This window comes from Symphalangus syndactylus, chromosome 10 (assembly GCF_028878055.3).
Source record: "Symphalangus syndactylus isolate Jambi chromosome 10, NHGRI_mSymSyn1-v2.1_pri, whole genome shotgun sequence".
Taxonomy (NCBI): Eukaryota; Metazoa; Chordata; class Mammalia; order Primates; family Hylobatidae; genus Symphalangus; species Symphalangus syndactylus.
The window spans coordinates 64,349,489-64,376,594 of NC_072432.2; the positions used below are offsets into that span (position 1 = coordinate 64,349,489).

Here is a 27,106-nt window from a genome sequence, read left to right on the forward strand (position 1 = left end):
ATATTTATTTTAATACACTATCTATAAAATCTAAACACACACATATATATGGAGAGAGAGAGAGGAACTTCTAGAATTATCTAGCAAGAGACTGGGAAAATTGAATATTCATACTTTAACTCCTATCTCTCCTCTCAGGGCATCAAATCACAGGCCATCCTAGCTGTGGGCTGAGAAATCTCTCTCTGCCAAGCCCGCTTTCCCACACCTCAATGGAGAAAGCCCCCAGGAAGAGATTCAGAAGAACAAGTGCCTTAAGTTGGGAAGCTGTTATCCATTGCAGCTGTCGTACTCATTGTGAGTGCAGTGGGACATTACTGGTGAAGACAGGCAGGTCCTTTTTTAAATTACGTGATTGGGTAGCCAGAAAAGACAAACAGTGTGATCTGTTTTTCTGGATTTCCCTCAGTGTGCCATTGTGGGTCTGCCACCTCCACCATCCCTTAACATCTCTCCAGTTACTTCTGGAACACCTGAGAGGGTGTCTCAAGAGGACTCACAATGATAGAATAGCGTTAGCCACGTCTCCTTCTTTCCTTCTCTAGACCCCATGGTAACATTGCTCAAGAAACCTCAGTCACTGTGATCATTGCTGTTTCCTGCTGATGGCTTCTCAAAACTGTGATGTGTTATGTAATATCCTTTTCCTACTTCCTTCACCCTGTGACTACCACGCCAAAAAGGCTGTACTACTTCCTGCTATAACACTCCCAACGGGAGACTGCCTTGTACTTGCAAGTTTTCAGAGCAATTTGGTGTGAAAACCACCATTTACCTATCTGCTTGATCTAAGACTGAGACTGAGACAATGTCCATGGAGTTGGCCTGAGGACTAATGGCAAGAACCAGGTTTCCAGAGCCTCCATAACATTTAATCCCTGCAACACTTCAGAAGCCTAATTTTGTTATTATCCTCATCCTATAGAAACGAAAATGAGGTTGAGTGAAGTAAAGAAACTTGCCCAAGATCACAGTGACAGAGCTGGAATTTACACCAGTCAGTCTGATCCTTTGAAATCTCTTTAACCACCATGTGAATAAAAGCATCTCTTTTGTCCTTTTTATGTTCCCTGTTCCATATTAGCCAGAGCTAGGTAGCCAGTACAGCAAGCTCCAATGTTTGAGGGTAAGGACTTGTCTTAGGTGTAAGGAGTGGTTTTATTGAGCCCTTGGGTGCTACTTGTAAACATTTTTCAGTGTCCTCTAACTTGGGGTTAGGGAGTGAATGCTATCATTTATGGAGTTTCTCAAATGGTTTGCATTTATTTGCTTATGTATAGTTTACAAATATTCTCCTTCCTCATCTCATTCATAATTAACTGATAATGTTGGAATTATGAAGAGATTCTTGTTTTTAACTTTTTTAGTTGTGAGAAAAGCTCACAGAGTTTGTTTCTTGCTACTTATGACCTTTATTTGCCCAGCTTCTTGGGATGATCCAGAATTTGATTTGAAATATTGAGGCTGCCAGCCTCACCTTCTTGCCTCTGTTAGAGGCAGTTACCCAGGGCCCAGGATTTCCTGAATGAGTTCTGAATCAGAAACATGTACACACCTCATGCATGCACGAACATCCTTCCTTTTCAGGTTTGGAGTGTGGTTTCTTTTACATTATTGGGGTATTTCTTCTTTGACATGCCAATTTTGCTTCTGTCCTAAAAACCTGTAGTGCTGCTGCCATTCTGGGACAGCATTGAATACAGAGTTCCCCAGAGGGCAACCGCTCTATGAGGTCCCATCAAAATTCCACTAGGAATGATGCAAATGAATGCAGTCCAATCTTAAAACCATTATATTTGGTATATTGCTATAAAGGATTGAAACACTGCAAATCTTAGTGCTAATTACTTATATGTGAAGGTTAGAAAGCTGAGGCCAAATTTCAATCAGATCTTTTCACAGGTGAAGCACTCAGCCACTCACTTCTGCTTCTATTGACGACACAAATGATTTGAGTTTTGAAAAATGAAATATTTTAGCCACCATTTCACTGCCAGCTTCATTAATTGTCAACAATTATAAGAAATATTGTTCAACAAAAGCAATGAAATGAGAGCCCTTGTTAAGATAATATAAATATTTTTAAGGAGGTAAATTTGAGTAGCAAGACAGAAAGAAACTTCTTATAAAAAGGGCAATTTATATCAGTGACTCTCCCATTAGCGGCCAGCCCATAGTTTAGTAAAGCACATTCTTCACTAGGTGAGAGCCAAGGGTATTGGCAGCAATCACCACATGAAATGAAGCATAACTCATAGTTTGATTTATCTGTATAGCAAATTGAACACCCAGAAAAATAAACACAATAAAAAGTTGAGAAATATTGATATAAATCCCCAGATTTTCCAGTAAAGATAGCCCTTGTTTCCCCCCAAAAATCAAACGAGTATTTTCTATTTTTAAGTGCTTTATTTTTATATTCTGTATGAAAACATCAATAATTAAACCCCTTTGTTCTAAGACAGAAACACTGTAAAACTACCATTAAACAAGGCAGTATGCCTTACAAGAAAGACATAAAATGTCCAAGGGATATTTAGAACATTTTAGTTCTTAAAGTTTCAACATGAGAAATGTTGACCACACACTGTGAAATCATTTCAATAAATAACAACTGACATTCATCTAAACAGTTACAAAACAGATGTACACATACATTCCCCTGCCCTCACAATCATCTCATTGGCCATTTGCTTGGATCCCCCAGCCTCTATCACAGTGGCTAGCATGTTGCAGGCTCCTCAGAAATATTAACATAATGACTGGAGAACATTTGAAAACATTCTACCTGCAAGTTAAATATGAATCCAGATTGAACTAACTTGGGGTTGACATTTAAAAAAGAATGAATATAACAGGACAGTGTGCAAGTAGAGTTAATCATACCCTTAATTATTTTACACCTAAAATATTAACATAGAATCTTCAAAACAAATGAATAAATAAATAAATAGAAGACTTCTCCTAAGCGATGCTCAAACACATTAGGCGCAATCCAGGTGGCCTCTGCAGCTGTGTCTCTCTTTCCTCTTCTGTTCCTATAAGGGCAGGGCCTCCTTCAGGAACAGCCACCAATGAGCTTCCTCCTCCCTTCTGGTCAGTTGGATTTGCCACTGCAATGAGAAAATGGGTGCCCTGAGTAGGTGCTCGGGAAAGCTGACTGCACAACCCTCTTCTCCTGTCCTGCTCCTCCAGCCTCTAGAGTTTTCCGAATGCAGTTTCCCCAGCGTGGCAACCAAGTGGCTACTGCCTATGACAGCTGTGCTGTGTGGCAGGGACCTCTAAGCTTGGGATGCTCTTTTAGGAATCGGAGTGGGGCGGGGCGGTGGTCTCCATGGTACTATTGGATTAAAAACAGCCAGAACCTATTGCTGTTTGTCATACTGGGCCTCAAATGAAGGCAGTTTTACCTACATTCATTGGAACGAAGGAAGAACCTGGGTGGGGACGCCAGGCATTGGGAATATCCTCTGGCACCACAGCAGTAATTATCGTAAAGGAAACCTTAATTGTGAAAACAATAATCACAATTTCTAGTCCTTCAACTAACCCCTGAGTTTTCCTGATTTTATTTTTAGAGGGCACATGCCAGTATTTCTGACCAACGGCTCCAGACGCCTGTGTACATGGAAACCATAACTCACCTGTTCAGCATCTTTTCGATGATTTTCTTAACTATGGGGGATGCGGGGTTGAGACAAGCTTTCTGCCCATTCTTAAGTGTGGCTCTGCAGAGGGAAGGGAATCCCGTGAGGCAGGAGGTCGGGCTGGGGACAGGGTTGGGGCAGCAGGAGGGTCTGGTACCCCGGCGGTGGCAGCGGCAGCGCGGGGCGGGACTTACATGACTTCGGTTTGGGCGCAGTGGGGTCCGGGGGACTTCACGTTCACACTTTGGATGTTCTTGGGGTGAATTCCCTGCAGGGTCTGCAAGCACTGGCAGCGCAGTTCAGTGGCCACGGACGCTCCTAGGGAAGAAGAGACTCGGTGATTGAGCGGGGCTGTCGGCGCTGGGTGCCTACCCCAGCCGCGTCCGGCCCGGGGACCCCAGGGCGCCGGGACCCACCTGCTGCGCGCCGGCCGGCGGCCACCAGGAGCAGGAGCAGCAGCGCCACCCGCAGGAGCCGGGGATTGCTCGGGGCGGCGGAGAGCGCGGCGCGGGCCATGGGGCTCAGCAGGCGGGTCTGGCAGCTGTGCGAGGAGCGGAAGAGCTGGCGAGGAGGTGCCTGCGGCCAGGGTTCTGTGGCTCTCCGAGACCCGCGAACCCCTTTTATGCATGGTTGGGGCTGGAAAGCCCGGAGCCCCCGGGCCAGGGAAATTCCCGGAGCTCCAGATCGATCCCGAGTCCGGAAGGAAGGCGACGGCCCCGCCCCCGGGGTGGAGCGCTTGGGGTGCGGGTGGGGTGGGGGTGTCCACTGATGCAGCCCGCGCTTCGCCCTTCAGAGTAACTCCCGTGGACTGTGAGACTCTGGGATATTCGCCTTCTGCCCCAGATCCCTGGAGGGGCGCTGAGTGGCAGCCAGCGCTGAAGATACCACCTGAGAGGTGGGATCTTGGGTGCCTGGTGATCCCAGTGTGTGGGGCTGGGAACGGAGAAGGAGCTGTGGCGGATCCCTTAGAACCACCACAGGGGAGGCTCGACCTCTTTGGAGGAAGAGAGTTATGTCTCGGATTTGTGTCTGGAGGTTGAGAGAAATTAACAAGGTGCTGGGAGATAGGCTGGAACTATATTATCCTCTCTGCCTCAGCCTTTCTTATTTTCAGTTTAGCCTATTTCATGTACATCTAACATCAATGCTCTCTGTGAAAGTACAGTCCATCACGTAGATTCCAGAGAAGAATGTTCTGCTTGTTCCTTGTGTTGCATATTCTCTAAGCACACTTAGAATATCTTGTTTACGTTTTCCATTTGGTGGCAACAGATTATCAGTGTCAAAAGCTGAATCCAGTGTTAGCGTCAGTGGAAGCCAGGGCTGTATAACATAAACTCTTCTTTCATATCCTGCATATCTTCCTTCTTCCCTGTAAAATGTTGGAACTTTCAAAATCCACTGGAAATCTTTTCCCTGTAGGAGGGGTTCAGGTTTGATCTAGAAATACGGCACTGGTGGTCACTCCGGACCTCGGAGCCTGGGTCCAGCAGGCTCATGGGCTCACCATTCCTGGTTCTGTCTTTGGACTTTATAGCACATGACACCAGGGAGTGAGTACTTGGTGTGCAAGCACCCTTCCCACTGAAGCAGCAGACATGCATTCGGATGAAATAGGAATGCCGGATCCCATATAGAGTCACATTCCATTTACTATAGGACTTCCTGGTATTCAGTATTGGGCCCCGTTTCTAGAGAAACACACACATGTTGTTTTCTCTCAGGAATTTCAGTCATTTAACCTAGTAGCTTTATTACTTTTTTCTCCAGAAGTTCTAGAGAACTTATTTTTATTCATCATTAGGTTTTTAGAGGGTTTAAGTGTGATTCTCCAAGTGGGATTCAGAGCTCTCTGAGACATGGAGTAAGATGGGAGGAGGGGGAAAAAGCAGAGGCTTCTGCCCCAGGGGCAAATGTCCCCACAACAGAGTTCTACACAGCCCAGCTCAATAGGTAAGACCTATGTTCCTAGCCAAGCAGAGAACACAGGCAAGGCTGCCACCTGCATTTAGTAGTGAAGCATGGCCTGCAGGTTGTTTAGCCTCTCCATTTCTACCCCAAGGTGGTTATGAGAAATGCGTCAACATTTGTAAGAGCCAGCATGGATTTAAGTGCCTTATAAATGGTTGTTAAATGTTTGTTAAATAAAAAAAATGGAAATAGGTTTTCCAACATTGCCTAAACAGAAACTCATCCTGATGTTAATTTATATATATATATATATATATATATATATATATATATATATATGAAAGGTTCACTCCCCAGTGTTTTTTACATTTAAAATTTTCTGTATCAGTTACTGCTACACAACTACCCCTAATGTATACAACACCATATACAGCAGTATGAGTCTTGAATAAATCAAGGCAGGTCCTGGAAGAAGAATGTTAGTAAAAACACCAAAAGCTCAGTTTCCAAAATGTCATTTTGGTTACTCAGGGGTACTGGTGCTCTCATTATAGTAATCTTAGTCAAGGGTAGAAAGGTGTGCTAGAATGCTGTTTCTTTAAAACGGACACTGTAGACAGTATATGTACTCCAGTCTTTTTCAATTATTTCCCTTTTCACATCTTCCTGATTACTTATATTTCTTAACAGAAAGAATAAATGAAAAAGCATTGACCCAATGGAGACCAAATACAGTGTCCCAAATATCTTCATCAGTTTCAAGCTGTAATCAATGTTGCAAACTTCTAAATCTAAATTTAAAAAAAGAAACTCAGTTGAGAATTTACAAAATTTTCTGTATCAGGCTTTCAGAAAGGAAGACAAATATGTACTCTACCACGAGGTACACTTAGATGAAATTTTATTTGTTACCATTCAGACAGATCATTGGTTTATTTTGTAGTCCACCTTTCAATCACTTCATGTATATAAAAACGGACTTTGAATGTAGTAGTACTAAACGAATGACTATTTTTAAAAATACTCTAGTATTTATCAATATGATTCTAAGGGAAAAATCAAGAAAATTAGAGGAAGGTTCAAATTAGTAGTAAGGAATAGGATATGACATATAATCTAAAGTTTATTAAGTGTGTGAATAGCTCACTCGTAATTGAAAGTTTGTGTGATTATACCTCTTATTATCATTCTTTTTCTGGGATTTGATGGGAAACTGAAATTTCCAGAAACATGGAAATGATTCTTTAAAACTTGAAAAATGTATTGTTTTCTAATTGTAGTTGTAATACATGTTCATTTTATACAGTTTATACAAACCAAAAAGGCAAGAAGAGATTTTTCTTCTCTAATGTCTCTTCACTTTGTCTGTGAAACAAACATTCACAGGTCACTGAAAATTTGCTTTTTCTTTCTTCAACAAAGGAGCTAAATTATAAGAGCTTATAGAATTCTGGTAAATAAATATGGAATGCTGCTGCATACCAAGGGCAAATTGCTAAACCTCTACACCCGAGGCAAAGGGCAGAGCATTTATTTTCTGCTCTTCTAAGCAGTTTACAAATATTAACTCATTCAGTCTTCCAAACAAGCCTGTACTTGTACTGATAACTACAATATCAGTAGATATTGTTGTGTCTATGAGACTTTAAGTTGCGAATAAAGAAACTGTGGTGCAGAGAGGTTAAGTCACTTGCCTAAGGTCATACATCCTTAAGCCTGGAAATCAAACTCAGATAAAATGGCATTTAACCATTATGCTGTGATAAAAACACTCTGTGATATATAATTAATACTTTCAAGAGTAGAATGATTTTAAAAAATCTGTTATTGCCCTAGTTGAATGGTTGAAATTTACGTATTCTTAAATGAAAACACAGCAAAATGGTCATACATCTCCATAGCTTTGTTTCACTAACAGCATATCTTTCCTGTGGCATTGAAGTAGCTTGTTATATTTTCCTGAAGTACTCAATTCTAAAGAATAAAATAGTAACTTTGCCATGAGGAAACCTGGTAAACTTGCCCTATACCAAATGAGGAAGGTTTACATCATCAGTGTGATGTCATGTGCATATCGTGTACCCGCTTGATATGATGTCACAAGAACAGCATACCTCTTTGGTGCTCTTTCAAAAATTAATAGCCCAAGTCTAATCCTGAGAAAAGCATGCTTCAAACCTAAATCAAAGAATCTTAAATGGCTGAGTGGTACTCTTCAAAATTGTCAATGTCGTGAAAAATAAGGGCAGATTGATGAACCATCACAGTCCACAGGAAATTATGGAGACATGACAATTCACTGCAGTGTGGTACTTTGGTTTGCATTCTGAAACAGAAAGAGAATGTTAATGGAAAAACTGGCAAAATCCAAATAAAATCTGGAGTTCAGTTAAAAGTAATGTGTCAGTGGTGGTTTCTTAGCCTTGACGAATATGCCATGATATTGTAAAATGTTCACTTTAAAGGAAAGTGGGTGAAAGATACACAGATACTGTATTAACTTTGCAATTTTTATAAACTTAAAATTATTTCAAAATAAAATGTTTATTTTTTAAAAAGTTTCTCTTTCTGAATTCATTTAGAATGCCACCAAAATTAAATGGCAATGCATGTTTCATCTGCTAGCTTTTAGGAAGGAAATTGAATTTTTGTTTAGTGCCTGTTTGCTCATATATGAAAATCCAAAATATCTATTGCCGAGTTTGGACACTTCATCATGTTTCATAGGATTAAATAGTTTGCCTTCATCATTAATCATGCTGCCCAAATCTCTCATCTAGTTCTGGTAACTGGAGAAAAACACAAGTGTTTCTGCTGTAATCATCTCAGGACCCAACCCAAAACTGACGCAATGAGCGCACTCAGGGGGAGCAGAGCTCCACAGAAGCTGCCAAGACATTGAAGCAAATGAAGCATGTCAAGAAGCAGTGGGCTTCCGCAGATTAGACAGAACTTGACTCAGGAAAATTTTCATCAAAATCACTTGTTTTTTTTTTGTAAATGAATTGGAAAGGAAAGAATTTTTGGTTGTTATTTCCTCCTTAATATGCCACTTGTATCAATGAAATCCGCATAAACCAAAATTCAAAATTTATAAGCACAGAAATGCTGTAGCCTGGAAAAATAAACAAATTCATTGTCTTGTTGGAACAAAATGTCCCTCCAAGCCAATTTTTTTCAAGAGTTGAATGACGGGATTTTACACAGTCTTTAAACATATGAAAGCAACAATTCTTAAAGAAATGGAAGAACCTTGAAAAATGGAAGCTTTGGTAGCTAAATTCCATTTTGCCTGGAATCACTATGGAAACTTTCATAATTAGCAATCAAATCTGGGAGCTCATGTTTCCAAGACCTGTTTATCTGTCATTGCTGTAGCACTCTGCTGCCTGCAGATGTCACCTGGCAGCTCCCTGCCTCAGCTGCATCAGGTGTTTTTCACTCACTAGCCCAATGTTTCCCTGTTGCTGCCATGGAACATCCCTTTCGCAGGAGAAACCAGAGGCAATAGATACATGTTTTCCCATTTTTCATGCTTTGGGCAGACACTCTACATCATTTCCCAGAGGATAACTGGTAGGATTGAACCCCAGTTGCCCATGTCCTCTTTTCCTATTTTGCTCTTTCCGGTTCTTGAGTGCTCTGTGTTGGGAACTTTTCCCCAAACAAATTACATGCATGGCAAGCCCATGACTCAAGCTCTGTATTTTAGGGGAGCCTAAATAGAGGCAATGCTCCATCCTGAGAAGTGACCATGCTCAAGGCAGGCAGGAACAGGTGGGCAGCTCTCCTCTGCCCCTACTAGCCTTAGGAACTTGTCCCTCACACCTACTGTACCTATTTCTCTATACTCATCTCTTCCAATGTAATGACTCTGGCTCTGAGCAGAGAAGAATAAAGATGTGTAAATGTGATGTTAGATTTCTGGATCAGTTCACCCCCAAAGTACAAGGGCATAGTGGGTGCTAGAGTTAGGGTCAGCCTCTCTATTCAGTCTTCCAAAGACTGCTCCTCTGGCACCCCCTTCTCGGAACACCCCCTCGATTACCGGCTCTTAGTCTATAGGGTTCAGGTAGGATAACCCATCTCTCAGTTTCTTCCTGTATGCCACCCCCGGCCCTAACCCTGCTGATTGATTCAGATGTGGACAAGTGACCAAAGCCTGGCTATATTAGAAATAGTTCCTAGAATTTTTGCTGGAACGAATGAAAAGGAGGTTCTGAATTCTCACTGGGGTTGCAAAACTGGTAAAATGAGGGCCTGGAATTTTGTAACGCTTGGGGAGAACCTGCCTGAGAGTGAATTTGGCCCAGAGAAAAGCACAGGTAAGACATGTAGGGGACCATCTAAGTATATGTATGGACACCTAGGTCCTCCAGCTGGCTCTGATTTATTTGTGGACTTCTCAGTCATGTAGGCCAGCAGATTTTCTTTCTTTACTTTTTTTAAGATGGTATAAATTAGATCTCTGTCTCTTGCCAGTGAAATAGTCTTGCCTAACACCACCCGTCTTCCACACTTCTGCTATAGACAACTTTCCTACACAGTTGCTCTAGTTACTTTATTGTGAATGCATCTGTCCATTCATCCATTCAAAATTTATCTACCACTCATGATCCAGGAACTAAATTGGGCTCTAAATTGGATTACAAAGAGGGAAAAGAAGACTCTGCTTCAACTGAACTCACATCTACACAGTGGCACAGAAAGATATGGCATTGTGTGGAGGTCCAAGACACTCAGCAGTGTGCAGAGTTTCATGGGCACTCACAGGAGGGGAACACTTGACCCTTTTTCTTGGAAGCGTGGGAGCTTCCAGAGAAAACTTTCTGGTAGACGGTGCTACCTAAGGTGAGTTGGGAAGGGGCCAACTTCAGAAGAGGCAGACCAAACAAGCAAAGGAATGGAAACTGGAAACAGTGTGGTATGACCTGAAAACAAAAATCAGCAGTTTATTTCTTTAACACGGAATTTTAACATTTAGATTGATCCAGCAGAAGGATAGGCAGGGCCCAGTCACTGAAGGCTCCTGTTTATCAATCAAGGACCATTTCAAATGTCACTTCCAATAAAATCACATTTTTTCCTTTCAAAGGGTTATCTTGGCCCTTGGATACAAATCACATTGCGGGGAGCATTGATTTGCATACTCCCATACTGGACTGTGTATTCTGCAAGGAAAGCTATCATATCTCATTCCTGTTTGCATCCACCAGACTCTAAAATTCTCTCACACCAGTGGCTTTCCTAGGGACCCCTCAAAAACTATGAATATCTGGTCCTGAAAGTTGATGGGAAGCTTTGTGCCAGGACTCTGGAAGATAGGCGGTTCTGTCAGGGAAAAGAAGATGTAAACATGAAGATAAATTTTCAAACAGAGAATTAGAAGGAGCTAGAAGAAAAAGTCTCTAAAATGAGTCTGGTTCATGCTAAGCACTCAACAAATGTTTGTTGGCATAATGCATGAGTCAATGGTTTCAGGCCACTGTTTTAAAACTAAAATATCCTGAAGTCAGGATACATGGAAGCTTCCCTTGATGGACTGTGGAATTTCCTTAGTTTCTTTTGCCTATTTTGACCTCTCAGGACCAGAATAAAAGATGCCAGTGGACATTTAATGAATCCAGATATGACAGTTGGGTCAGAGCCACAGTTTGAATTCTATAGTAAGAGCTAGGGAAGGGGATCCCCTATCTGGGAAAGCCAGAGTAATGAGTCTGAACCAAAGTCCTTAGAAAGCTCTGATGCCCAGGTCTGCCAATACATTTAAAGAGACAGATGGGACCTGCATCCAAAGCCAGAGGGCTTGAGCTCTCCCAAGTGTGGAACAGAAGGGGAACAATGTTAGGAATAAAACCAGTGAGGTCCTGGTCACAGATGGAGCTGGAATATCTGTGTTTGATTTATAGATCATCTGCCTTAGGGCTGATAGAACAATCCAGGTCATTACAGGTTCATGATCTAGGCAGTAAGTGAGTAGATAATAGCTATTCTTCCCACACATTTTAAAATTCATCTGCGTGTAAAAGGCACAGTGATAGGTTTAGTAGAAGAGGTAAAGTTGAATAAAATATGAATTCTAATGTAAAATTCTTTGTTTAGCCTGTCTACTTTCTCTTGCAATGCTATATTATTTGTTTTTCTGTTCCTGGCATGATAATCTGATGTTATGATTAGTCTACAGATACTTAAAATCATTCAGGTAACACTGAGAATCATTTGATATATTAGCTTTGCCAGATTTTTTTTTTTGGAGGGGTGGTTTTTTTTTATTTTTTGTTTTGTTTTTTTTTGTTTGTTTGTTTTGTTTCTTTGAAACAGAGTTTCACTCTTGTTGCCCAGGCTGGAGTGCAATGGCATGATGTCAGCTACCACAACCTCCGTCTCCCGGGTTCAAGTGAATCTCCTACCTCAGCCTCCCGAGTAGCTAGGATTACAGGCATGTACCACCACACTCGGCTAATTTTTTGTATTTTTAGTAGAGACGGGATTTCTCCATGGTGGTCAGGCTGTTCTCGAACTCCTGACCTCAGGTGATCCACCCGCCTCGGCCTCCCAAAGTTCTGGGATTATAGGCGTAAGCCACCATGCCCGGCCGGTTATTGTTTTTTAAAAAGGTTTTTATAAATCTTTTTGCATCTCCATTTTCTTTAAGATTGTTTTCTGACCAATCTGGAAGTGGTATTCACCAAGTAATGACATCATGAGCATATATTGAAAAAAAAAAAAAAAAAAGAATTACAGGATTGCAAAGGATAAGGAAATGAAAAGTTTCTCTTGGAAATAATTATGCAGGAAATTTGTTTTGGAGAAGAAAACGTTATTATGACTTTGTCACTCTGAAAACAAAATTTAGGAAATTGAAAGATGAACATATAAACCACAAATGAAAATAGCATACATAGCATAAAAATGCAGATTTCAGCGAAGAAAAGTTTGAATCATCATGAGAACTCGAAGTTAACTAACTTGTCCATAGTATTTTCCAATATTCATTATCCTTCAATTTTTTTAAAGAAATATTCGTGTTTTCCTTTTTACCTTCTTGATCAGTCCATTTACTTAGATAATCTTTGAAACAGATTCTCCTGAACAATACTGATTTCAAAGGGGTTGCTCTACTGGTGTGTGACTGAGCTAGTTCCTTGATTGACATTTCTAGTTAATTAAGTAAGTAGTTAATTCAGAACACTAAAGAAATACAAGATCTAATTAGATATGGTGGGAATTATAGTGAAAGAGGAGGAATAAGGGCTTGGTTGTGTGTAATTTACCATCTGTATGTTGTACATTGAAGCAAACATCTATAATAAAATAATGTTTAATATGTCTATGTCATAGCATCTGTGTATGATGAGAGCACGTGGATAGACAGACGAGGGGAACTCTTCACAGAGTCCCTAATAGTTACAAATGCAACTCTAATTAAAACATCAAACAAATCACTGATGAGGCAGATAGTATGGGTGTGTTATAATGTCTATGAACAACTTGGTGAGATCAGTGAGCCTAACAAGATCGAGAGCTGGGAAAACGGTGTCTTTCTTTAATTTTCAACTAACTTTCTGTTGGCTGAGTAGCTTATCTTTAGCACCCAACTGCACCATTAGTTCACAGCACTAACTGCAGATTTATTCTTCTCCAAGTAGTTAATATTTGACACACATTTACTTAACACCTATTCTATCAGGCATTTTTCTGAAATCCAGAATGAAGAGATGGAATAGGCTTAATCCTTATTCTCTGATTTAAAGTAGGAAATTAGATAAAGGAATAATTACAGTGAAGCTTAATAGTTATTCTGATGGAGGCATGTGTAAATTGCTTTATTGCTTATTTCCTAATATTCCCTATAGCTATCCCTAGAATTACTGAGAAAAGAAAACTGATTCTCCAACACAGCTGATAAGTAAGAGCTGGCTGTTCCAACTCTGTTTTGACTGCTCTGTTTCAAGTCGCATTGCCTCTCACCACAAATGCTGGATAGTGACATAATCCTCATGTTGTGTCTGCTTCAGTGAAGACGTAAATACTTGGCAAATTTAAGTCTAGTTTATTTTTTCTTGTTTTCTTTCCTGGAAAAATAGCTAAGCCAGCCTCCTGTATAAATATGCAGGACACTAGATGTCCTGTATATTTTATAATCTTATAGACATGCTGGCTGACAAACATTGTGGTTTTGTTATTTAATTTTCCTTTAGTTGTTGTCAGGAAAATACTACTTGTGTCTGTTATGCTAAATTTTTTCTTAACTAGCTGTCTGCACCCAAGCTTTGGGTTGTGGTTCTGAGCAAGGAAAGTACTGGCTTGTTGGCTGTATTCTTAAAGAGTTGGTTGCTAGCTCAGGGATTGTGGCTTCTGTTGGAAATGTTATGTGCCCTGAGAGTAGAACTCCAAGGAAAGGAAAGGAAATACTTATTTACTAGGTTTCAATTCTGAGTCAGAACCCACACTGGATCCTATTATAAGTGTGATTTAATCCTTTTCAGTACCCTGTGTAGTGGGCTTTATTGTCCTTGTTTTGGAATAAGGGAACTGAGGAGACCCAGGGTCACACAGAGTCAAAGCTGAGATATAACCCAAACTGTCTTTCTCAAAAGCCCACTGGGCTAATGCCAGCATCTACAGGAATAATAAGGAAAAAACCCATATGAGAAGAAGAATTTTGTATAACAGCTAGTTAAGTCCACTGAGTGTGAATATGCTGCTTTTATTTGAGCCCTCCTAGAAATCGATGTTTTCTGTTCTTAATTTACATTTGGGACCAAGCTAGGAAGTACACAGCTGAAGCAGAGGGGCAGCAAATATAAATGGTAGCCCTAGCTGAAAAGGACCTCAAGTCTCAACAATCCCGACAACATCCTATTTGGTGTGACATCTTTACCACAGAAGCTGTTTTTCATGGGTTTCCTCGCGACTCCAACCCCAGGTGAGGGATAGAGACTGAGATTAAAGGAACACTATAGACCAGGAGATTTAACTTTTCAGCTAGGCCTCAGTATCTTGCCCCAATGGCTCTCCAAGCATTTTATCTGGAGTGTGGAATCCAGTAGAGACCGTCACAACTTAACTCTTTAATCAAAGAACTGGAGGAGTGTTTTTAAACTATACATCATGGTACATCAGTAGGTTATGAAATCACTTTATAGTGGTGTGGCCAACATCTTTTAAAAAGTGGAATGTGGTAGGATAGAGTAGAATAGAACACAAAATATGAGGACACACAGTACAAAGCAAATATAAGTATTGTATTATGAACTTGTTTTATGTTTGTGTGAGTGTGTATATATCTGTATGTGTGGAAATATATACATACATTCATACACACATACATATACACACAATGAATATAACAATCATAGGATCTACATATATGTATAAGTGAATGCTGGATCACATAGGTTAGCTATTCATTCTCTGGCCAAAGAAACTAATTCTATTACCCTGGACTTGGTTTCCTATTTGGAAAATTGGGACAGGAATGCTCCCTAAGTGCTTGCAATGCACTTAAATAATTACGAAGTGTTTTCTTTATGATTGTGTACAAATAATTGATACTTTATTGAAAATTAGCAGTTCAACTTATAACCATGTCAAATGATAATATCTCCAAAAAGAAAAAGAACACTGAGTGGCAAAATTACAAGTTTTAAAAAATAGTTTCTATTCTTTTGCCTCTGTTTTCTGTTACTTAGAGTGAAGATGCATTGTCTTTTACAATGAGAAAAATATGAATTTGTATTGAAAAACAAAGAAGGCTTCAATATCCTATGCATTACAGAGGAAATTATTTTACCACAAAGGTCTTAGAAGGAAAAAAAAGCAATAATAAAAATGCAGAACAACTTGCAAGGTCAAAATGTCATTTGATGGTTTTGTTCATTGATAGACGCCATGACTATGTGGTAAGTCCCTAATTTGTGGACATTTTATGCTGACTACCTCCATCTAGAGGGGAGTTTAAGCGCACTGAATCTTTATTACTCCATGAATGTTGAAACAACAACAGGGAGTTGCTGTGTCACTTGGGATTTTCCAAGGAGCAAAGCCCCTCTCCCCATGCCCATGCTGATAAAGGCAGTAACTTAATACAGTTTGGATGTGCGTCCCCTCCAGATCTCATGTTGAAACGTGGCCCCCAGTGTTGGAAGTGGAGCCCAGTGGGAGGTGTTTGGGTGATGGGAGCAAATTTCTCATGCATGGCTTGGTGCCCTCCCCACGGTAATGAATGAGTTCTAACTCTGTTAGTTCACAAAACTGGCTATTTAAAGGAATCTGGCACCTCCTTCTCTCTTGCTCCCTTTCTCTCACTATGTGACACACTGTATTAGTCAGGGCTCTCTAGAGGGATAGAACTAATGGAATGCGTGTGTGTGTGTGTGTGTGTGTGTGTGTGTATTCCATATATATTCAACAATCCAGACAACATCCGATTTGATGTGGCATCTTTACCACAGAAGCTGTTTTTCACGGTTTTCCTCGAGACTCCAACCCCAGGTCAGGGATGGAGACTGAGATTAAAGGAACATTATAGTCCAGAAGATTTAACTTCCCAGCTGTGGTGGAAAAAAATATATACATATATATACAGGGGAGTTTATTAAGTATTAACTCACATGATCATAAGGTCCCACAACAGGCTGTCTGCAAGCTGAGGAGCAAGGAGAGGCAGTCCAAGTCCCCAAACTGAAGAACTTGGGGTCCAATATTTGAGGGCAGGAGGCATCCAGCATGGGAGAAAGATGTGGGCTGGGAGGCTAGGCCAGTTTCTCTTTTCACATTTTTTTTTGCCTGCTTATATTCTAGCCGCACTGGCAGCTGATTAGATTTTGCCCACCAAGATTAAGAGTGGGTCTGCCTTTCCCAGCCCACTGACTCAAATGTTAATCTTCCTTGGCAACACCCTCACAGACACGTGAAGAATCAATACTTTGTATCCTTCAATCCAATCAAGTTGACACTCAATATTAACCATCACAAATGCCTGCTCCCCCTTTGCCTTCCACCCCCTCAGGCTTCCTGAGGCCTCACCGGAAGCTGAGCAGATGTTGGTGCCATGCTTGTACAGCCTGCAGAACTGTGAGCCAAATAAGCTTCTTCTTTTTTTTTATTTAATAAATTACCTCAGGTATTCCATTATAGCAATGCAAAACAGATTAACACATGACTCAAAAATGTTCTCAGGACAGTTAGACCAAAGTCATTCTGAAGCAAGAATGTATGAGGCACCAGCATTCCAGGATTGTTTAACTTTGCAAAATTTGTTTTGCTCTTTTGACCCTTTAACAGTCACATCAACAAATCATTAAATAAAGCTAAGCATGTTGTTTGAGACAGGCAACAAAAGGGAAATCAGCAAAAACAAAATCACACCACACGCATCTCATTTCCAGTATTTTCTCCTTTAAAGTTCATTTGTTTTGAACAATTTCATTGCTATTGCAATTTTTTTTGCTACCTATTACAAAAAAAAAAAGAAACACCCTCTCTTAAATTCCTTACTCAGGCCGGGTGCAGTGGCTCATGCTTGTAATCCAAGCACTTTGGGAGGCCGAGGCCGGTGGATCACTTAAGGCCAGGAGTTTGAGACCAAGCTGGCCAACAAGATGAAACCTGTCTCTACTAAAAATACAAAAATTAGCTGGGCATGGTGGCACTTGCCTGTAATCCCAGTTACACAGGAGGCTGAGGCATGAGAATCACTTGAACCTGTGTGGCAGAGGTTGCTGGGCGACAGAGTGAGACTCTGTCTTACAAAAAAATAAAAAATAAAAAATTCTTACTCAACACTCCAAACTAACTGGAATGGTGCATTAAGAGAAATATTGATACCAGTAATATAATACTATAATACAATTAATCGTTGTTAATTTTTAAGCTCAGACTATATATAAGGAACTGTGCCAAATGTTTTGCATGCATCCTCTATTTAGTCCTTAAGATAATCAATCCATAAAGTTAGACACTCATAATGTTCTCATTTCACACATATGAAAACTAAGGCACAGAGGGAAAGTGAGTGTAGCGCAGCCTGGGATGCCAGGTTAAGGACTTCGGACCTTGAATATTTTATTCAGGGAAATGAAATATTTGGGTTTTGGAAAGATAATTTGGGTGGTAGTACATAAGTTATACTGAAGATAAAAAAACACTAAGTGGGCAAAAACTGGTTGGGAGACCCTTGTTTGTTCTCTCTCCCCATAGATCCTCCAACCCTGCAGTGCTACGAACTGTTGTTCAAACACGCAAATGACTTAAAATGATCTTGTGTCTTTCTACTTGTTATTTATCTTGAGGCAGTTCCAGTCTTCCCATTGCCTGCCTGCCCCCCCCCCAACAAATTCCTACTCCACCTTCAACAGCTGGTTCAAGGAATTCGCTAGCATGCCACTCTCCTGTGTGAAAGACAGCATAATGTGAATGCAAGAGCAGGAAGTCGGGAGTCAGAATGATCTGCTCAGCCTCTGAACAAGCTGTGTCTTTCCCAAGACTGTCACCTCATCTCTATAATAGGAATAATACTAATTTGCAATGTGGATGTGGAAATTTTAGATGATATTCATAAGTCTCTATAAATTTTGTTTATTTTAATTAATTTGTCATCCTAGGTACCTCCCTCCATTCCAGCCCACCACAGAGATTGAATTGTACCGTCTGTATTTTATCATAGATCTTAATCCTATCTTTACACATTGTCACATTAGGTTAAAATTGCCCTAGCTCATGAGCAAGGGTCTGTAGCTTTCTCCTGCCTCAAGTAGGTCCTGCCTTCTGGTCCATGGTGGTAGACTGAATAATGCCCCCCAGCCCTGAGATCCTTGTGTTCTACTCTCTGGACCCTATGAATATGTTGCTTAACATGGCAAAATATATATATACATATCTTTGCAGATATATTAGAGAACTTGAGTTGGAAAGCGTTTCTGAATTATCCAAGTGAGCCCAATGTATTCACAAGCCTCCTTATGAGAGGTAAGCCGGATATAAAAGGTAGAAGAGTCAGCGGAGACAGAGGAGAAGTAGAGGTTGGAGTGATGCAGGTTGAAGACTGGAGAAAGGGCTATGAGGCAAGGAATGCAAGTGAAAAAGGAGAGGAAGTAGATTCTCTTCTAGAGCCTTCAGAAGGAATACAGCTCTGAGGACAGCTTGAGTTTAACCTTTAAGACTTACTTTGGACTTAAGATCTCTAGAATTACAAGACAATAAATTTGTGTTGGTTAAGCCACTGAGTTTGTGGTAATTTGTTAGAGAAGCAACAGGAAACTAATATGCCCACATTATAACACCTTCATTTCTCCCCAGTATAGAACAATGTCTTCCTAAAGGATGAATGAAAATATTACCTCACACTTCTCCTAGTTCCCAGAATCTTAATATTTGTGTTAAGGAATTTGTGGGGATAAAAGCAGAGTGTTGCTTATTTACTTCATTAAAAAAAAAAACAAGCTGTCAAGTAATGCTTAAGAGCCACTAATATTTATTGGCAAGCTAATTGTAACATTCGAGGTAAATATGTAGCTATAAAGTACTGCAATCACATAAATGAACAAATGTGTATCAGCTAACATGTAACACTGAACAAAATCATCCTTTATTAAACCAAGCCTTCTTTCATAATGCTTTTTGCTTAAAACACTGGAAATTTTAAAATATGAAACTGTGATGTGTCAGCATTATTTTTGCAGTATTATTAAGAAACAGATTGACTATACCATAACTTAATTTATTTTGTTAATATAATATAAGAAGGATAATACAAACATCAGAAGATTCTTTCATAGTTAGGTTGAAAGTGCACACTTAGGCAGCTAGTAGCTAACTCTCCAAATGTTTCTTAATTATTTTCTTGTACAGCAGGGCTTGCAGGTCCAAGCAAATTTTTCTCCCATTCTTCAGCGTGGCTCTGGCAGGGAAAAGAGAAGAGATGCGCCTTTCAGTCCTTGGGTTTGCAAATGGCATTAGAAGGGGGAGGGATGGGCAGAGGAGGCACGGAGCGGGTGAACGGACTGATGCAGTGCGAGGACTCACATCACTTGGGCAGTGGGGCAGTGGGGTCCGGCCTTGATCACCTCCAGGCTGGTGATGTGCCTGGAACGGACCTGGGAGGTGGTCTTCACACACAGGCACTGCAGGTCCCCATCTTCTTCAGCTTCAGCTGAGGGGGAAAGGGAGGGAGTAAGAGAGGAGGAGGGGAGGGAGTTTTGACTCCATGAGTAGCCAGAGATACTTTAGGGACCTTTTCCACTACCTTCAGCCGTCTTTTCCTTAGCCATAAATCATACCTCTCTCAGACAGAGGTTGTGCTGATCAGGTGGCGAGGTGCACGTGCAGTGCCTGGCACTGTACCCGCAGACTCAGCACGCGCGCGGTAAGTATAGCTGCGATCATGATCCTGGAGGATTCCTCCCCTGCCCCAGGACTTCCCGGACTCCCCCTCGCCGCTGCTGGCCCTCCCAGCCTGGTTTCTGCTCTCACCGCTGGCGAAGGCGACCACAACTGGCAGGAGCAGCAACGCCAAGAATAGCATCTCCGGACGGGTGGCGCGGGACCTGGCTAAGGAGCTCATGTCGCAGCCGAGGTTCCAGCAGGATCCCAGTGCGCAGGGAAAGTCGGGCTGGGGTTCTGCAGGCAGTGACTCCTGGCCTCACCAGGCTTCTTTTATCCCCCGTCCACGTCCTTCCAGTCCGGAAGCCTGGGGTGGACAGTCAGGAACTGTGGTGCAGGAGCTAAGACACTGCTGTGAAGACTAGGACTCTGGCCAGCCAAGATTACAAAACAAAAGGCTGGGGGCAGCTGCCTTGGCTGGAGATGGTACAAAGATGCATACCTCCAACCCCAGTTTATATACATTTACATTTGTGGAGTTAGAAACACTACTTGCATCTTAGAAGAGAAATATTTTCTGTGTTGTATCGTAGTAGAGTTCTCTGTAGTCACCATGCAACTTACACAGCAGGTGGCTTCAGGACCCAGACAGTTCTTGTTTCCTTCTCAACTCAAGAACTGCCCATATGCTCCTAACTTCAGTTTTGATTACCATTGAGTTTGGCGGCTGTGTGTTTGAAGAGTGTGTTCTTTGCAACTGTTTTCTGATACTAATAAGTTTAACTTGGTCTCTAGGTGATGACTCTTCTGAATTTCACCTGAATGTGGAAAACTTCCCTAGTCTCTGGATGAGATTTACCAGGCTCCACCAACAATCACCCAGTATACTGCAGGACACAAGGTCTATTTCCCGTTACTCTTAGAAAAATTGCAGAAGTAATATTTGAATGAATTATTTTTATAAAAACTTAGCTCCTGGATGTTTCTTCATTGTTTCCATCCTGAATAATAGTCCAGAAGAGAGGACAAGGAGATTTTGCCAGGCCATGTCTTCCAGAGCCTGCTGTGTCTTCAGTCACTGCCAGTGACAGGGTGGGATGGGCTGCACTGTTGGTGGGGAGCAGTGATGCTCTCCTGGAGGATTCAGGGCATCTGGGAGTTGAATGTGAGAATGATGGGAGGTGACACTGGAGGCGATGCAACAGAATCCCACATGGGAAAGGGGAAGAGATCCATATCGATCGCCTTCTCTTCTCTAAAAAAGAATGACTTTGGCTCTTGATCAGGGCAAGGTACACCCTCAACCCAAAGCCCGAAATTCCCTGTCACACTGACTAACAGTGGTGAAGGGTGTCAGGGACCCACTGGATGGAACTAGCTGATATTCTAATGCTCAGCAAGCCTGCATTTTTGTAGGAATATGCAATTCTTTCTCCTATTCTCCCTACACCTGCCTATTCAGCTGGTAAGACCTATTCATATTTCTGGTGTCAGCTTAAATATCACTTCCTTAGGTGGGCCTTCCCTGACAGCTATATATAATTGTGTTCCCTTGTTGTTCTATCTTGCAGAACTCTGTTGTTCCTGTTTCTCACAGAATGCACAAACATGCACACACATATATTGTAGATATATATATATGTGTGTGTGTGTATCTGTGTATTTAAAAGTGTTTAAAATTGTTTTGTTTCTTAAATGGAAAACACTATGACATTAGATATCATAACGTTTATCACTATTTCAATGTACTGGTAGGGACTCAATGCAAAGTAGCTACAGTAGTGAAGATAACGTGTTGAAAATGATGATGATGAGGCTTTGACGTGTTCATATGTCTATTCAATTGGAGCAATTAGAGCATATAATTGGAACATTCATCTATATTGACACAGGTCACATATGGTCCCAATTATTTGTCCACTTGTCTGCCTCTCCGACCAGATAGTGCTCTCTTCAATAGCAATTTTCTGTGACTTATTTGCAGTCAGGTACCACATAACAATGTTTTGGGCAGTAATAGACTGTATATATGATGATGATCCCATAAGACTGTAGTGGAGCTAAAAAATTCCTATTGCCTTGTGACACCATAGCTGTTGTAAAATCATAGCAAGTCAATGTATTATTCATGTGTTTGTGGTAATGCTGGTGTAAACAAACTTACTGTGCTTCCAGTTGCATAAAAGTATACCACATACAATTATGTACAGTACATAAAAATTGATAATTATAATAAACAACACTGTTTCTGGTTTGTGTATTTACTATATTATACTCTTTAATCATTATTTTAGAGTGAACTCCTTCTCCTACTTATGGAAGGAGAGTTAACTATGAATCAGCCTCTGGAAGGCCCTTCAGAAAATATTCCAGAAAAGGGCGTTGTTATTTTAGAAGATGACCACTCCATGTGTCTTATTGCCCATGAGATAAGAAATGAATGTGGAAGACAGTGATTGATGATTCTGACCTTGTGCAGGCAAATTTTTATGTTTGAGTCTTAGTTTTCAATAAAAAAGTTTAAAAGGTGAAAAAAATTAAAAATTAGAAAGCTTATAGAATGAGAATAGAAAAGAAAATATATATTTTATAGCTGTACAAAGTGTTTGTATTCCGTGTGAAGTATTATTATAAATGTCAAAAAGTTTAGAAAATTAACACATTTATAAAATACAAATGTTACAGTAAGCTAAGGTTAATTTATCATTGAATAAAGAAAAATACTTTTTAGAAACTTAGTGTAGCCTAAGTGTACAGTGTTTATACAGCCTGCAGGATCGGACAGTAATGTCCTGGGCCTTCACATTCACTCGTTACTCACTCACTGACTGATCCAGAGCAACTTCCAGTCCTGCAAGCTCCATTCATGGCAAGTGCTCTCTACAGGTTTACCATTTTCTATTTGACCATGCTTCTACCATACCTTTTCTATGTTTAAATATGTTTAGGCACACAAGTACTTATCATTGTGGTACATTTGCCTACAGTATTCAATACAGTAACATACTGTACAGGTTTGTAGCTTAGGGGCAATAGGCCATAACATACGGCCTAGGTGTGTAGCAGGCTGTACTAGGTTTTTGTAAGTACACTCTATGATGTTTACACAATGAAAACAATTGCCTAGTGATGCATTTCCCAGAGCGTATCCCCATCGTTAAGCAGTGTTTGACTGTATTTTTAAACATCTGGTATACAACTCAATGGCTGTTGCAGAACATATTGTAATTCATACATTTCCATGGAACTGAAACTTAACACTGGAGAGAATAAATAAAAGGGATGGTTTTACGTTTCAATGTGCAACATAGTAGGTCTGTACAACCTTACCCCAGATTTCAATATTGGTGGCATACAGGAATTCAGGCAGCAGCGAGTGGCAATTAAACTACCCTTTCTGTGCATCTAAATAGAATAACTCAATAACTTCACACAAAAATAAGAGATACCTGCATCTCATGAAGAATAAATGTAGTGCCAACACTGTGTTATGTCTCAGGAACTGGCGTTGACAAGTTTCAGTGGCAAAACACTACAGATATGAGTGAGATGCTTGAGCTACTTTGAATAATTGGGAAAAAAAACTAAGGAGAAGAATTGCAATTTGCATTTGCTGCTTTATTACGTGTTTATTTATGTATAGTTTTGGCTATTACTTAATATATACATTTATTTTATAGACAAAACACTTTAAGGTATTGGGCCTATGATGGTGAGGAGATAATAAAAGCATTCCTTAATAGCACAAAAGTTGTAAACTACATGCTTAGTACATGAGTGCCTCCCCAAAGTCCATGTACAAGTTGGAATAGGTGAACTTTTTTCTTCTCCTATAATCATTATAGTATACAGTATGTTATCTATTCAATAAATCCTATTTTGTGTGCCAATAATGTAATCTCCTCATTCGAGGAAGAAGAGTTGAGAAAAAGTGGTGTGGTGCAGTATTAAGAGCAGAGTTTCAAATCCCCACTCTGTCACCTACTAGGTAATCTAATATTGGGGCAAGTTTTTAAATTTCTTTCAACTTTCTTTTTTTGTTGTTCCAGAAAATACCACAGTTTTCTTTATAGAATATCTGGATATGTTTTCGTTATATGTTTTTACTCTACTCATGATAAATATGTTCACTTTAAAGTAAATAATCACAATTTACAAAACTTAACATTCAACAACTTTATTATTTTCAGCATTGGAAGGCCAAAATAAACATTAGAAAAAACTGTCAGAGAATGTTGTAAACAAGACATCCTAGCACATTGGAAAGCTCTATTACATCCCTAAAGAGTTTAGCAAAAATTTATTGCGCAAATATTCTATGCCGGGCTCTGTGTGAGTTCTTATATTATTGACCATTGTAAAATCTGTTAATTATCATGGGCATGTCTAGTCTAACAGTAAAACAGAGCAAGAAAAATCAACAAAAATGTGTTTGGAAGGAGATTCTCAAATAAAGAGAGCAAAGCACTGTGCAATGGTTAGCCAGGAATTAGAGAGTAAACCATATACTATGTTGAAACTAGGCTTGCTTATTTTCATCTTCTTTCTGTCATCTTTTAACTAGCCTTCTCAGAATAAATGTGATTTTTGAGAGAGAATGGAAACATACCTGAATTTTAATACAGTAAGAGTAGGTATCTTGGATAAAATAAGAATTCAAGAAAGTCAAGGCTTTAAAATCCTGCCCTTCCTGGGAGATAAGCAGGTTTGGCAGAAAGTGAACAGATTAAGCAGCTGACCCATCACCTTCCAACATTTTCTGGACTCTCTTCTTGATTCTGGGAGCTTCTGGGTCCAGGCACATTTTCCTGCCATCTTTCAGCATGGCTCTGTAAGAGACAACAGAATTATCTGTTGAGAAACAGAAAACAATACAGATGGGGAAGGAGGTGAAGGTGTAGGGCTTTCCTGATGAAGCAATGACACAGAAGCAGGGACTTACATCACTTGGACTTTGTTGCAAGGGGCTCCAACCTGACCACTTCCAAATGATGAATGTTGGTGGATCCATCCTAGGTTAGCCCTAATTCCTGGCTAACCATTGCACAGTGCATTGCCCTCTTTATTTGAGAATCTACTTCCAAATACATTTTTATTGATTTTTCTTGCTCTACTCTACTGTTAGACTAGACATGCCCATGATAATTAACAGCAAATAAATGTGGATGTTTGGGATGATGTTGCTGGGATGAATTCCAGAGGTTGACTTCACACACACGCAGTGCAGTTCAATGTACAAGTCACTGTCTACACATTCAGGTGGAGTAGAAAATGTGATCTATTAGTGGTCATGAATATTTCACTCAATTCCTTATTTGTAAATTGACAGTAATTTTACCTCTCTTATAAGGCCATTGTGAATATGATCTGTAAAACTTTAGTAAAGTGCCCAGCAGAATGCTCAGCACATGTGAAGTGCCGCCTCTGTGTGCCTCCTCCAGTTGGAGTTGTTAGTATAATGCCACTCTCCAGACCCAGGGGCACCAGCTAGTCTTTCTCCCAGACACAGGTATAGCAGAAGCAGCAACAGGTGCAGGCAGCAGGTCTCTACCTTTGCTTTTCCCTAAGTTTCTCTTACTTTGCTCATTGGTGCAGGAAGGCAGAGCGGTCAGCAGCAGTGACAGAAGCAGCAACACCTGCAGGGCACAAAATGGTCTGGCACTGTTACAGGAAGGGGTGGCTTTGAGTCTGATGCTCATGGTGGAGAAGGCTGAGCTAGAGTTGTTTCCAGAGCCAGAAGACTTGCACATGAGGGTGAGCTGCTGCCTACAAGTCTGCAGGTAAGTGGCTTCTCATGCTTTGAAGATGTCATTTATATCCTATCCCTCAAAGCCAAAAAGGAGGAAGAGGTAGGAAGGGGGAAGTGAGGGTAGGTAGTGATCCACATATAAGCCTGTCAAGCTGTGCCCAACCCAGAGAAAGATGAAACAGATCAAAATTCCTACTAAGTTGCATGTTACGCATCTCTTCACATTCCCACTCTCCCTTTCTCAGTACCTATCTCCCTTACACATGTGTAAGAACTCTACTTAGGAAGGTAAGAACTACCCTGAAATACCACATGCATTCTCTTTGTATGAGTATGTAACAATATGCCCTGACTTTCCTGTAATGCAGTGTCCACGCTTAATGGACTTTAGGAGCACCCAAAAGCACAAACTTGTGGCCCTTGAAAGAGAGAGTTATCTTTCCTTGCTAGTAGCTATGGGAAGTAGATATTCTTTTCCTGGTTGTTGATAAGTATTTGGATTAGTCTGGAGTATGTAAGTAAAATAAGAGCCAACTACCATAAAAGATTTACTTTTGATTTTAGCTTATGGGCTTCTTTCTGTCTTCCAAATGCATTATCTTTCGTAATTTCATCCAGAATCTATAAACAAAACACATCCTCCTTTGTATTATAAAATAAGTTACTTGTTTCTACCACCTGAGTATACTTTAAAAAGCAAGACCCACCATATTGATTTTTTCCTTTCCTTTTAATCTAATAGAAAAATAGATATCATTTGTTGTAAACAATTCATACACTACAGATATATTTGAAATAAAACATTCAAGTTCCTTATCATTACTCCACATTACTGCTCTTCAGTGGTAACCATTGGTAACAATTTGGGATTAGTTTTCTATTCTATGTAGATTTATATGCACACATTTATACATATACAGAGAGAAACATGTTTAATACGTAAAGATACATGTATACTATTCACAGAGGTATATGAAGGTCTTTTTTATGTAAATGGGATCCCTCTATATCGATTATTATACAACTTACTTTTGTCTTTCAAAGTATGAGTTCAACTGGGCCATTGCACTCCAGCCTGGGCAACAAGAGTGAAACTCCATCTCAAAATAAATAAATAAATAAATAAATAAATAAATAAATAAATAAAAATATGGGTTCAGCATCCTTTTATGCTACTTCGATGTAGTTTTCCCCCATTCTTTTTAATGGCTACATGACATTCTATGGTAGGAAAAATAGTTACCCAGCCTCTGCCTTGTTTATGACCCTAAGGAAGTTTTGAACTACTAGAAGCTGCAATCAGGCCAGGTGTGATGGCTTACACCTGTTATACTAGCACTTTGGGAGGCCGAGGTGGGCAGATCACGACGTCAGGAGATCGAGACCATCCTGACTAACACGGTGAAACCCTGTCTCTACTAAAAATACAAAAAATTAGCTGGGCGGGGTGGCATGTGCCTGTAATCCCAGCTAC

At 40.3% G+C, this 27,106-nt stretch overlaps 2 protein-coding genes across 2 annotated transcripts; both read right to left on the reverse strand.

Annotated features, from left to right (window-relative positions):
• Positions 1-2,321: 2,321 nt before the first annotated feature.
• CXCL1 (C-X-C motif chemokine ligand 1) lies at positions 2,322-4,281 on the reverse strand. Its single transcript, XM_055296222.2, has 4 exons — positions 4,064-4,281; positions 3,842-3,965; positions 3,645-3,728; positions 2,322-3,113 (listed from the first exon to the last, which is right to left on the reverse strand). The coding sequence occupies exons 1-4, from the start codon at positions 4,161-4,163 to the stop codon at positions 3,098-3,100; spliced, it is 324 nt and encodes a 107-aa protein (XP_055152197.1). The 5' UTR covers positions 4,164-4,281; the 3' UTR covers positions 2,322-3,097.
• A 14,731-nt stretch (positions 4,282-19,012) lies between these two features.
• LOC129492218 (platelet factor 4 variant) lies at positions 19,013-20,233 on the reverse strand. The gene is made up of 3 exons (XM_055297247.2): positions 20,034-20,233; positions 19,587-19,713; positions 19,013-19,461 (listed from the first exon to the last, which is right to left on the reverse strand). Exons 1-3 carry the CDS (start codon positions 20,122-20,124, stop codon positions 19,374-19,376), a joined length of 306 nt encoding a protein of 101 aa, XP_055153222.1. The 5' UTR covers positions 20,125-20,233; the 3' UTR covers positions 19,013-19,373.
• Positions 20,234-27,106: the final 6,873 nt, after the last annotated feature.